General features: G+C 37.7%; 1 protein-coding gene across 1 annotated transcript in view; it reads right to left on the bottom strand.

The window, feature by feature from the left end:
• NEK11 (NIMA related kinase 11) overlaps positions 1 to 14,477 on the bottom strand; it is a 195,729-nt gene that overhangs the window by 99,726 nt on the left and 81,526 nt on the right. The window contains exons 7-12 of the mRNA XM_032237973.1: positions 14,209 to 14,358; positions 14,043 to 14,121; positions 11,558 to 11,652; positions 4,552 to 4,671; positions 2,740 to 2,833; positions 1,557 to 1,695 (exon numbers count right to left, since the gene is read on the bottom strand). Coding sequence (XP_032093864.1) covers positions 1,557 to 1,695; positions 2,740 to 2,833; positions 4,552 to 4,671; positions 11,558 to 11,652; positions 14,043 to 14,121; positions 14,209 to 14,358 — 677 coding nt within the window. The remainder of the gene's footprint in view (positions 1 to 1,556; positions 1,696 to 2,739; positions 2,834 to 4,551; positions 4,672 to 11,557; positions 11,653 to 14,042; positions 14,122 to 14,208; positions 14,359 to 14,477) is intronic.

Here is a 14,477-nt window from a genome sequence, read left to right as displayed (position 1 = left end):
ACATTACCTCTAATGTTACATATCTTACCAACAGTCGAATTAATCAGATCTTCTATCATTCACGGAAGCTGCTTACAATGTTGTGGTCCACCATAGCACTGGTTTTACACCATTCTGAGTGATATATGGCATGGAGCTTCCTGCCAGCCCTGAACTAGAACCTAACCCGCAACGTTCAAGGACCTCAAAAGAATGGGCTGACAAGATCCGGGAAATTTGGCCTCATATCAAAGCATCTTTACAGAGGGCCGCTGATGAATTCAAAAAACAAGCTGACAAGAAGAGGGCTGATCATACACTCTTTCAGGTGGGGGATCGGGTGTACCTATCCACAAAATATCTTAAATTACATATCCCAAGTGAGAAGCTGGTGCCAAGTACCTTGGTCCCTTTCTCATTGTCTGAGTAATCAACTCGGTGATGGTCAAATTGCAGTTACCATCATTGCTCAATAAGATCCATTCGGTCTTTCATAGTAGTCTGCTAAAGTCGGTTGACAACATTAGGCATCGGCCTCTCCCAATTTCCCCAGGTGCTGTGGATGTGGATCATTACAAAATAGAAACCATATTGGATGCATGCACCTATAGGGGCAAACTCCAATACCTAGTGAGATGGAAGGGGTATACTCTAGCTAAGGCATCCTGGATGGCAATGCCTGATGTCAGGGCCACACGACTACTGCGTAAATTCCATAACAAATACCCATATAAACCTGGGGGGGGGGAGTGACAAATAATGTATATGGTAATAACCCTTTTGCCTTCTATCTTCTAGGTGAACCCCTCGTAGAAGGGAGCCGCCTGTCGAGCCCCAGTCTGAGGCTCGACCTTACTAGGGGGAATTGGCAGGGGGTGGCGCCAGAGGAATGTGGTAACCTGCCTCCAGTGTGGGGCCTCTGATTCCATCTACAAGCAGCAATGATGATTGATGACATCACAGCACCAGCACTGAGATGCAGAGGCGACTGGGCTGTTTAAATTTGTTATGTTCTGATAAGCTGTGAGGGAATTTGCTGCACTGGATGATTGCTACTGGGGTGAAGCAACCAGATAAAAAGTGCTGGAAGACACTTATCATGTTTAAATTCTTATCGTGTGCTATGGTCCAAGCTTGTAGCAGAAATAAAGCTCAAAGGTTTCTCAGATACTGGAGCCTTTGTTTTATCTGCACGTGCTGGCCTAGACCTCCATATAGAATATTCTTTCCGCTGATTAATAAATGCCAAAGAAGTTGAAATTCCAGCATTGAAGCAATAGATACACTATGCACTAATTAACTTTCATAGACTCAATCCCTTCTAGACAGATATGAACCAGAAATCTATGGGCATCCTATTGATCTTTGATGGATTGATTACTTCAGACTTCCAGCACTATGAAAATATTCTCAATATAACACACACAATTATTTCTCAAAGAAAATGCATGTGGGCTCTAGTCATTTTAGAACAATTATTTCATTTTTCTTAAATACTTAAGTTTGACTTCTTAGTTGCATCTCATAATATTTTAATGAAACAAGATAATGATCATATATACTTTTATAATTCTTACCATGCTCTGCTGGATTAGATTCATTAAGTCTGCCTATTGTATCATTGTCCCTTTGGTTACTGCATTCTATGGAAAAATACTCCAATGCCGTGACAGACTGGGATTTAATGAGGTATTCTGAATGATGCTGATCAGATTCCTTATTTGAAGCAATTAAAAAAAAGACAAAAGTAGGATCATAATTCAGCCATAAATTACTGAATATATTCTGACTAGAATCAATGGGATTTTCTATGAAGAATGGCTTTAAAAATATTCTTATGAATTTTTAAAACATATAAAGCTAGGTAGATGTAAAGGTTCCCCTCGCACATATGTGCTAGTTGTTCCTGACTCTAGGGGGCAGTGTTCATCTCTGTTTCAAAGCTGAAGAGCCAGCGCTATCCAAAGATGTCTCTGTGGTCATGTGGCCGGCATGACTAGATGCCGAAGGGCCACAGAACACTGTTACCATTCCACCAAAGGGGGTTCCTATTTTTCTACTTGCAATTTTACATGCTTTTGAACTGCTAGGTTGGCAAAAGCTGGGACAAGTAATGAGAGCTCACCCCTTTATGCAGCACTAGGGATTCGAACCGCTGAACTGCCGACCTTTTCTGATCGACAAGCTCAGCGTCTTAGTCACTGAGCCACCGCATACCTTTTACCTTTACCTTTACATAAAGCTAATGGAACCCTAAAACCAGCAAAACTACCTATTGTACCAAATCATGTTATTGGAATTGGATTAATCTAGTATTTTCTTTTCATAGAAGGAAACACAGTTTTGGGAAAACTAAAATAGTATGATTAACAAATAAATAAATATTTAGCCACATGTGGTAGCTTTCATTTGTCCAGCAAATAAATTATATATAAAGTGATCCCAAAATAATTTAGAATAAATATTGGATAGTCATTAAATTGAGATATAATATGCACAAGCATAATTCATTTTCAGTTACAATTTCAAATTAATTTGTTTTAACTATTTTCATAAATCAATTTAAAGTATATAGTGATTTTATAAACTAAGGAGTATTATAATTTATACTCTTTTAAATATTTTTTGAAATCTTATACAAGATTAATTACTACTTTCTCTACTATATTAACTATACTATGAACAAGACAGATAGTTAAAATACTATAGAAATTCATTGTAAATTTTTAGAAAAGTGAAAAGGGTAGAATCAGTTCTTACATGAAGCACGTCTATATTCACTTGGTGAAAATTACGGAATCGAAGTTCTTTCATTCTTTTAAGATTTTCTTGATATTTTTCTTCAGCCAACTGTCTGAAAGGAGAATACTGGTATCAATTGCAAATTGTAGTATTTCAAATGATTTAAAGAAACATTTATTGTGTAAGAATTGAATGTAAATTGGCATGAGAAAGAAATACATGTTAATTCTGAATTCTGAAATTGGGGAAAATGACCTTGCCATTTCAAGGGAATATTAAATCTCCATTATTAAATTGCTACATAGTCTTAAATATCAGAGTTATTTTAAAACAGTTTCTTAAGAATAACAAACTAAATAGGTACAAAACAATAAAATGTTACAAGACTGGATGCTTAAATCTGAAATACTTCTTCCCTTATATAGTTCTTCAAAGCTGAAGTAAGGATTATAACCTTTGGAAACCTAAGGGTTGGAAGAAGCTGCTGAATGTAAAAGACCAAAAGGAAAAAAGCTGCTAAAGAATTTTAAAAGATCGCTTGAACTTCAGCAAACATGCTTCTGTAAGAAACATTTGGAGGACACAGGGAAGAGCACACTGGAATCCATGGATGTGAATTTAAAGAGAAGAGGAGGAGAGGGAAAGGGAGGGGAGAAGGGCAGCAAAATTTAAAAAAAACACAATTCTATTGTAGATTCAGGCATTCCAACATCTTGCCCTATTTTAGCATTGCTATCACAACGTGTAGGTCAATCAATTACCATATATCCAATTTTTGTTCTAATGTAATAATGAGACTCCTCTTTTTAAAACTTATCTAAATTGCCAACTGCAACTGTGCATTTACTAGTTTCAATTGCACATGCCCAAGTCTCGTACTAACTGAATTTTGAATCATGTTAAGGGCAATTTGGAATCAATTTACAATTTGGTCCAAATTAAATACTGCATTATTCAAATTCAATGTAATCATGACATATCTATAAAACATATACGGTATATATGTTTTGCTTTCTAATTCTGATAAAGGAACCTAACCAAAAAGTTACAAATATTATTTATCATTATAGTGCTTTGTGTGCTTCAGATAATGATATAATTAGTGGAATAACTCTTTGCTTGCTTTCAAAGCACTTTTTTCAACACTATTACAACTTGTTTGGACAGTTATTATGACTATACAATATCATGCAGTTTTCTGTCTATTTGATAGTACAGATATTTCCAAACCCTAAAAATGGGGATATACCATTTTTTGCCCTATACCATAGGGCAAAAATAATAACAAATAACAACAAATAACAAATAACAGCAACTTTATCACAACTTTGTTAGTCCCTTCCAACTCTGTTATTCTGTCTATCTGACAAATCTGTAGTTCTAATAAAGTTGACTTTAGTCGTAAACAGACACAAATTCTATACATTTTACTATTTTGCATGTTGTTATTTTTGCCCTATGGTATACTGTATCTCCCATTATAGAGTTTTGAAATATCTAGACTACTAAATAGACAGAAAACTGCATGACATTGTATAGTCCTAACAACTGTTCAAACAAATGGCAACAATGATTAAAAGTGTTCTGAAAGCAAGCAAACAGTTATTTCACTAAATATATCAGTATTTGAAGCACACAAAGAGCTAGAATAATAAATAACATTTGTAATTTCTCTGTTAGGTTCATTTTCAGAATTAGAAAGCAAAACACATACTATATATAATTTACAAGAGGAAAATATAATGAAGGAGTATATCAAATCATCACCTTCTGATTACAAATGATTTTGATAAAATTATAAATACATGACTAACACAAGTGTTTGCTTACTTCAGCTTCTGTGCTGTTTGATCAGCTAAATTTAATTTCCGCAATCGCATTCGTTCACGAGGTGTCATTTTCTGCACTTCAGATATGGCCCTCAGAGTTTGGAGATGTACCTTTTTCTTTCTAAAATTGAGAAGAAATAATAAAATTGGAATTAAAAAATTGGAGGAAAGAAGGCAGTTTGTGATATCAAGCTGGAAAGAAAAGTTTACTTCATGTGTTAAAAGAAATTGACAAATTTACAAAAATACCCTTTATGTCAACGATGGCTAACCTTTTTGTTATTGTGTGGTAAAAGTGTGTTTGCATGCACTCATAAGGCAATGCATGTGTGACCCCCCAGGCATGTAGGTGTGACCATATGTGTGCCCCACCCCTCACATATGCACGTCTGACTCCACTGTGCTCCCTTCCCCCTGCTCATCTGTGTGTGACCCCCATGCTCCACCCTGTGCATGCATTTGTGACCCCTTATGCGTCCTCTCCCATGCATCCTCACACATGACCCCTGCAAACGCTCCACCCCCATGCATGCATGCACGTCTCATGTCATCCCCACGCACACCACACCCCCATGTATGCATGTACATCTCACACATGCACCCCGTCCCTGCATGTGTGCAGCAGAGACCCAAAAACCAGCTGGCCAGCGGGAGACATGCGCACATGCACAATGGAGCTGAACTGAGCCAATGGCTTGTATGCCCATATAGAGTGCACTGTGTGCCACCTGTGGCACACATCAAATGTAGGTTGCTCCTGGTTCGGACTGGTTTCAGTGAACAGGTAATGGTAATTGGGCATGGGTCGCCGAACCAGTAGTGATGGCTGGCTGGCCATGCCCCCAAACCGGCCCGCTCTGACGCTCGCCCTGCCTCATCTTTGCCACTTGAATCCACAGAACTGCCTCCTCCTGCCTACACACAGTAAGAATTTGCGCTAGCCTAGCCTCCCTTCCCAACCAGCCAGTGGTGGGCAGGGCAGCGAGGGTGAGCTCTCAGCACTTTTCCACTGGCAGGGAAAAATGCTGAGGGAGATCCTTGCTCACCTTTTGCCAGCCACCTGGTGGGAGGGAGAGCAACAGTGAGTTCCAAGGGTGGGTTTGCAAACAAGGTGCAAAGTGGTTCTCAAACAGAATGAAGTGGGTGTGATGCACCCAGAGCCGCAGCTCCTTTGCAAAAGCTGAGGATGGAAGAGATGCCTCTTCCGTCCTTGGCTGTTGTGAAGAAGTTGTGTCACACCCACTTCATTCTCTGGCCCCTCTCCTTCCCTCCCTTTGCTGCTACCACCAGGATGCCACCAGGGCAAGTGCATGGTGTGTGTGTAGGGGAACATGGACCTTTCAGCGCTGATGTAGAAGCAGGGGCCCACTTTTAAGGATCAGCGAGTGGGGATTCTCTTTTCCTGGCACACACCAGACTGACCAATTGACTGTGTCACCATCTCACCCCTTCTGTGCTGGCTGGTGACAGCAGGGGCGCCCACCCCGAGAAAAGGGGAGAGGGGAAAAGGAAAGGTCTCTCCCAAGACTAGCTTATTTCCTGCCCTCCGTGGCGTCAGTCCGTAGGGGAAGGGCACAGACCATTTGGCACTGAGGTAGAAGCAGCCATGGTGGCGGGGAAAGGGAGACTTCTTTGTCAGCCTTGCAGCTGGCAAAACAGAGATTTTCGTCAGTGTAGTGGGCTTGGCTAGGTGGGGGGCATGTGACTGAGTAGGCCTGGGCATGAGTGATGTCATGCCCCATGCCCACTCAGTCACATGCCCCCCACCTAGCCACACCCATCAAACTGGTAGTAAAAAATTTTGAAACCCACCCCTGGCATGCATTCCATAGGTTTGCCATCATGGCCTTATGTCATGTATTGAAGGAAATTCACACATGCGCATATGCATGTACACACACACCTGACTCCACCTCCCAAGGAAGATTTTCCAGAATTTTTCAATTCCCCCACCACCTAACACAAATTGTTATATGAAATGTGAGTTTAATACAAGTCCAAAACAAAAGCTCAGTCCCCTGCTTTATCAAGAAAAAAAGTAAAGGTATGTATTGTATTACATACTGTGTTGCATTGTATCATAATATACTGTCACTCCAGTATACGTGTGTGAGATTACAGCATCTATGATCTCCAAAAGGTTTTAGAATCCTGTTAGAATTAATAATTTTTTATCTCTCTGAATGCTATATATATTTTTGGATTTAAATGCTTACTGGTAAAATTCAATAGATCCTTATTCCATTGTCACAATTTTTTGAATAAATCACTAATAATTTATCTTACCATCTATCTATCTCCCTCCTCTCTTTAACACACAAAACACACACACACACACACACACACACACACACACACACACACACACACTATTCTTTTTCTCCTATCTTCTCCACAACAACCCTGTGAGATGGAACAGGCTTTCTCCAGTTTGTTGTTATGGTTGGAGCCACACTGAATGACTTGACATCAAAGGAGCAAGTTAGTAATAGTTTGAACTACTCTCATTAATGTGAGAATCAACAAACTTAAAATGAACTGAATTTATTGTCACAAAATTGAAGCATAAAGCTTCCAATTTTAAAAAATCTAATTCAATTTTTAAAAAGTTAAAATGCCAAACCATCATTTTATTATTCATAGTTTTGTTTACTGTACTTAAAACATACTTATAATAGTTTTAAATTATCAACATTAATAGAACTGCCAACAAATGAAAAGATGCAATTAAAATGCATGGTACATTAACAAAAGGAAGATTCTAATTGTATTACTTTTTAATACCTTACTTCATTTATAATTAAATTATGTAAATCAAGAACTTTGAACTCATTTCATTTGATACAACTTATATTAATTTTTTAAAAAACAAAAAGAACAAAGGGATACCCTTGAAGATTTAATAACAACATAAGAAATGAAAAACCATACTAATGACATTTTCTTTTTTGACCTCATTATCCAATGTACCATAAAGATTCTAGCTTTGCAGTTTAAATAGAAGAGTATTGACTATGAAGTGTACATTGGACCATGTTATTAATTGCTTTGAGCTATATAGTAAAGATGTTGGGAGATATTAAAAATCAAGATTTGAGATGGCAAATAATCTTTATGTTGAAAAACCCATCCTTTGTGTTGTGCTGCTTATTTTGCCCCAAAAATAATAACATACATCAACGACATCTCAGAAACCAACAACTAATAAAACCACATGGAATCAGCATAGTGCATAAACCAACCAAAGCTCTTCAAAACATCCTATGCAAATGAAAAGACCCAGCAGAATCATCTACAACAGGGGCCTCAAACTCAAGGCATGGGGGCCGGATTCAGCCAGTGGGGTGTTTAAATCTGGCCTGCGGGGCCACCTTGGAAACAATGAAGGACTGGCCCGCAGTGCTTCTGCCGAAAACAGAGCTAGTGTGGGCCATTGGCAGCAATCTCACCTCCATTTTCACTGGCACAGGATTGCAAGAGGCTTTTGTAGCTGAAACAGAGTTCTGTAGCCCATTTTCACTGGAAGAGTGCTTGGGCCACCACAGGTGCCTCCAACATGAGTGATGTCAAGCTAGCCATGCCCACCCTGGCCACCCCCACTCTGGCCCCCCAAGGTCAAACACAATCCTGATGTGGCCCTCAATGAAATTGAGTTTGACACCCCTGATCTACAACATGTAGTATAATGACTGCAACAACCACTTCTGCCTGTTTGGACAAACAGGCAGAAAAATGGCAGAACGCATTCATGAACATCAACTAGCAGTTAAAAGACATGATGAAAACTCTTTAATTTTGCAACATATGGACAAACCTAATTATAGTGTCAATTGGTAAACTGTGACCATCCTAGACCAAACCAAATCCAAAAATGCTAGGGAATTTCTACAAGTGTGGCACTCTGACAAATTAATTATCAATGGACACATAGACATAATATCTATAGACTATGCAAAAGAAACAATGAACAAGTCAAAAAAGAGAACAAGAAGACTTATACACTTCCCCACCAACAATCAGAGCCCAGATGAGCATATATTAATTTCAAGGTTAACATCAGATCGATAATCAAGTAAACAATACCCTAATCAAGAAGCTGCCAAACAAACAGAATCAAAGAACCTCCAAGACTACTCCCACCAACACCAATAATGCAAGCCACTAGAATATAAAAGGTTTTCTTCCTTTGTGTTTGCTTTTATCATTTTGTGAGGCAAAGGAAATATGGTAGAAAAGGAAATGCAAATTTGTATTGAGAGAACAGATTCATTCAGTTATAATAAATCCTCCCCTCCCCCTCTTTTACTTATGAAATTCAAAGAATTTGGGTTGAGGACTTAATGCCAGTCCTGTTGAACTGCAATTTGTCCTAGGATTCTGTAAACAAAACATGCTGTTCTAATAGATGAGAGGTTAGCTGATATTAGTAGGCAGGCCTAGCAGGATGTGACTAGGTTCACCTACTATCACCTGTATTTGAGTTGGGTGGTCGTATACATTTGCTTAATAAATTAATTAATAAATCTGTTATTCCAGATAGCAGAGATGCAAACCCATTGCAACAACTCATAAAATTATCATCTACATTTTCTGACTCCCTGTCATGGATTTTATTCATTAAAGATATACACTTTGATCTGAGTAATCAGAAACAATGAAGATCTTGTTAGTGAATCACCCATCTTGATGCATAGCATAGTCTTTGATTGAACTAACATGGTTAGATTTCAAAGAGATTTTGATGACTTTTATTATTTCTCTTGAGAGTGGCAGCTCATGATCCAAATTTGATACATTTTTAGAATGAAGTGATATTTCTACAAAGTTGCAATTGATGTACAATTTTGATTGGTCAGAGATGGTTCCTGGCCATACTGAAATCTAATCATGCAACAGTGATATGGAATACTTGGAAGTGGTCAAGGATGCTTCAGGTCCAATATCAGCACTCTCTATCTGTTGATTGTCCCTTAAAGAAGCCACTTTTGTTCAGACAGTGGCCATATGTGCGTGCCCAGGAAAATACCTGTTTAAAGATGTCTTAAAGAAGTAGTAACTTGTGGTTGCTTCCTGTTACTAGATCTTTAATGCTTAAGTATCCATTGGAATAAATAGGCTAAGGAATCTCTGCCAGTTCAAAGATGCTATAATTATTTGATGCAAATTGCATTTTCAAAATAGGGGAAAAAAGTTATTGTTAGTCTACAGCAATTCTTGTAGTAGCCAAATATTTATGATGTTATTGGATTTAACAATTTAGATTTGCTAAAACAGTACCTAATTTCTGATCAGATTAAATGTCGTTGCATTTAAAACATCAGGGTTGAAAAGAGAGAGGGATTCTATACTGCAATGTTTGTCAAATCTGGAAACTATAAGTTCATAAACTTCAGGTCTCAGAATTCCCCAGCTAGTCATATTAGAAATTTTGGGAGTTGAAGCTCACACATCTTAAAGTTGCCAAAATTGATAAACAAAGAGATAGATTCTGTATTTTCCCGAAAATATGACCTACCCTGAAAATAAGCCTTAGCCTGATTTTCGTGCCTGCACCTAATATAAACCCTACAAAAAGCCCTAGATAATGCCCAATCAAGATAGGGGGGGTGGAGCTGCCCCATGTACCCCGCACCTCCTACGCCCTCCTGCTTGACTTCTTCTGCAGCTGCTTGTGGCTGTTGGTGGCCAGTGTTCACGTCAGTGCCATCATTCATGGCAGAATGCTGCAAGGCTTATTGCGCCAGTGCTGCAACTCACATAATGCCACAAGGCTCATTGCACTGGTATCACTGCTCGTGCACACAATGGCACAATACACCATGCAGCCTCCTGCTGTGAGTGGCGGCACTGGCGCAACAAGCCATGCGGTGTCTGGCTGCAAGCAGCCGGAGAAGTCAGGCAGCAGAGCAATATGTGTTAGGGTATGGGAGGTGTGGCTGCAGTGGTCCTAAGGTAAGAGGGTAACACATTCCCCCAAAATTAAGAGCCAAGGTGGCGCAGTGGTTAAATGCAGCACTGCAGGCTACTGCTAGATCAGCAGGTCAGCGGTTCAAATCTCACCGGCTCAGGGTTGACTCAGCCTTCCATCCTTCCGAGGTGGGTAAAATGAGGACCCAGATTGTTGGGGGCAATATGCTGACTCTCTGTAAACCGCTTAGAGAGGCCTGAAAGGCCTATGAAGCGGTATATAAGTCTACTGCTATTGCTATTGCTATTGCTAGGACCTGGTGCTTATTTTGGGGGAGAAAAGATTGGGCCTTATTTTTAGGAAAACATGGTGTAATTTGGCAGCAAACAATAGAAAATAAAGAATTAGGGTTAGGGTTAGTATTAGAGATTAAAACAATCAAAAGAATAAAACAGAAATGCATTATAAAAGTCAGCTAACTTGCTACTAGTGAAACTTTTGCTTGTTTGCTACTTATTAGAAAAACCAAATAATACTAGGATCAGATTCTTACTAATATTCAACTAACTTGAAAGAAAAGTGTAGCATATTAACATTGAAGACAACTAATGTTGCTTCCAAAAGGCAAGGAAGCTAAAAGAGAAATGATTGCCATAGCAGAATGAAGCAGTAATTAATAATTAATGGAATGGCTCTAAATTGTATACTAGGATTACAAGAAAATACAATTCAGTTGAAAGTAAAACTCAAAGGGATATGACCATATTACCCATTATTAATTATTATATCATTCTATTTTGATATTTTAATAGTACTCAAATTAGTTTAATTCATGAATAATGCAAATAGAACATATTATTTATATTACTATAGAAAAATGTCACAATTATCTTTGAAATATATGACATTTATTGTAAATTAATTGATGGCCTTCTTAATGCCTGAAATTTCTGTAAAGAATTTTCTTAAGGGAAGAGAAAACAGATATGTACAAATTATGAACTAATTATGGAAATGAATTTCTCTTTTATTTGGTTTTGGTGATTTGTCCACTTTTGATTTGATTTGCTTTTGTAAATTTCAATGATCACATACTCACACAGCACTTATTATATGATCAGCTCCTTCCTGGGAATTAAACATCCAATCCTTTTTAATTTGTGTGCTCATATTTGTGTGCTTATATTTCATAATCTGTCAGGAAACAGGAATTGTAATAATTTACTTTTTTTTAATACTGAAGTATTTCATGACTTCTGGGTCTTTCACAAAGCAAATTCCTTTTATGTTTCACATAAATTGCTTATAGTCTACCAGATTCTGCACTTAGCAAAGGAATGAAGTAGGTGACTTACAAAGAATATCCCTGATGAGATAAACTAAACTTAAGGCCTGACTAGCCCAAACTTCTCTTTCCTTAATGGTCATTAGTAACTCATAGACTTTTCTCTGATATTATGTACATCCTGACACATGATATTGAATGCCTCTGACATGGATATTTTATATGTAATGTTCAACAGGGTTCAGTATTTTCTCTGCTCTTGTTTAATATCTGGAGCCAGTGGGTGAGATCATCCATCATCAGGGACTGAGATATCATCCATATGCTAATGATACCCAGCTTTATAATCTGCCCATGATGAATTAAGTAATGCTGTTGATGTCCTGTCTTGGTATCTGGAGGCTGGGGTGGGGGCACTGAATGGGAAATAATAGGCTTCAATTTTGCTCTGGAAGATTAAATAGATTTGGGTTTGGCACCCTTCTGATTCTATGGATTACCATCTCTTATTCTAGAAGAATAGAATAAGTAACACTATCCTAAAAAGACAAAGTGCAAAATCTGGGTTTCTCAGACACTTGTGACTCTTGCTCAAAGAGCAAGTGGCAGCCTACAAGCCTTTGCAGAGATTCATATACATCTTAGAAAAGAAAAACAAATACTAATAAATTTGACTCGTTTCCTATTTTTTTCACTGGCTATCATTTCTTTCTCTAAAAGGGACAAAGGCCGTTAATTGAAATACAAAATAAATGCCATAATTTCTAGTGAATTGCAATCTGTTCTGCAAATGTCACTTTGTTTTGTTTGTTACAGCATTTCTATATTATTTTAAAGGCGTTTTTAACATGAGTGGTGTAATATTGCCATGATATTCTGTTTCCCAGAATTTTAATTGATCTATAAAGTGGACCTTTCCACCACTTATCTTCTTTATACTAATCCGACCTTTAAACAAAAGCATGGTAGTATGATTATGGAGATGTTCCAACTATTCAAATGGAGCTCCAGGAATCAAAATCCAAAGTATTTTCCTCTCCAGGGAGGAAAATGATCAACAAGTGAGTTGTGCCTGTATTTTAAAATTGTTGTTGTTCTTCTTTTTAATTTGAGGATGGGGCTCTCTCCTCTGTCTGTCTATCTGTTTCTGTATTGGAGTGTGAGAAATCTACCTGACTTTCTGAAAATTTAAATTACTAATAGCAGGTGACCCCTATTCTACTTCTACCAAATTCTGAACATCTATAATGAAGTTTTAATTTTTTGGAGATAGAATTTTCAGACTATGAATGCAGAGTGCTAAAATCCAGTTGACTTCATAACAAAACAGCACTTCTCTCAAACTTGTAATAATACAGATCCTTCTGCATTAAATATCCAATCAAATATCTTACCAATCAATGAGTTTAGATATAATTCTCTAGAATTTGATTGGTATTTCCTGCAACCTTTTAACTGTATTTTATAGTTTTCACTTTTTTATAATGCATTGACTTTTTAATGTACAGTATATCACAGAAGTGAGTACACCCCCTCACATTTGGTAAATATTTAAGTATATCTTTTCATGTAACAACACTGAAGGAATGACACTTGGCTGCAATATAAAGTAGTGAGTATACTGCTTGTATAACAGTACAAATGTGCTGTCCACTCAAAATAACCCAACACACAGCCATTAATGTTTAAACTGCTGGCAACAAAAATGAATGCACCCCTAAGTGATAATGTCCAAATGGGGCCCAAATAACTGTTTTCCTTCCCTGGTGTCATGTGACTTGTTAGTGTTACAAGGTCTCAGGTGTGAAGGGGGAGCTAGTGTGTTAAATTTGCTATTATCACTCTCACTCTCTTATACTGGTCACTGAAAGTTCAACATGGCAACATGGCTTAATTAGCTGATTAGAGTGGGCCACTTTGAGCCTCGAATATTGCACCTTTTCACAATATTCTAATTTTTTGAGATTGTGGATTTGGGGTTTTCATGAGCTGTAACCATAATCATCACAATTATGTCAAATCACGGCTTGAACTATCTTGCTTTGCATGTAATGAGTCTATCTCATATATTAGTTTCACCTTTTAAGTTGCATTACTGAAATAAATGAACTTTTGCACGATATTCTAATTTTTCGAGTTTCACCTGTATACCCACTACTTTACATTGTAGCCAAGTGTCATTTCTTCAGTGTTGTCACATGAAAAGATATTCTTAAATATTTACAAAATGTGAGGGGGTGTTACTCATCTGTGATATACTGTATGTTTTTAAGCATGCCTAAGAAAGCATTCCAAATACCTGTAAGTGATGGTCAATGTATGAAGTTTTTAAAATCTCTGCAGCTGATGGCCTCAGTGAAGGGTTCTTATTCAGCATTCTAAAATATTAACAAAATGAAATGAATCAATACTGACATTAACGAAAGATATAATGGAAAAAATAAAATCCAAACAAACATACCCACCTATGCAAGACAGCATCAAGTTCTCTTGGAAAATTGTCTGGAAGAGAAGGTGTTTTGCTCTCTACAATTTTCAGAACAACGGTCAAAAAACTATGACCAGTAAACATGTGGTTCAAACAACACATCTCATACAAAATGCATCCAAGTGACCTAGAATGCGAGATAAAAATGATTCAAGGACAAGCAGTTATTCTAAATTCATGCCTAGTAACTTCTTATACTTATCTTGTAGTCCTGGTGAAAAGAAATGATAAGTTCCCTGCAGACAA

This window comes from Thamnophis elegans, chromosome Z (assembly GCF_009769535.1).
Source record: "Thamnophis elegans isolate rThaEle1 chromosome Z, rThaEle1.pri, whole genome shotgun sequence".
NCBI classification, from domain to species: domain Eukaryota; kingdom Metazoa; phylum Chordata; class Lepidosauria; order Squamata; family Colubridae; genus Thamnophis; species Thamnophis elegans.
The sequence above is the reverse complement of the archived record's forward strand: the minus strand, read 5'-3'. Positions and strand labels throughout refer to the sequence as shown.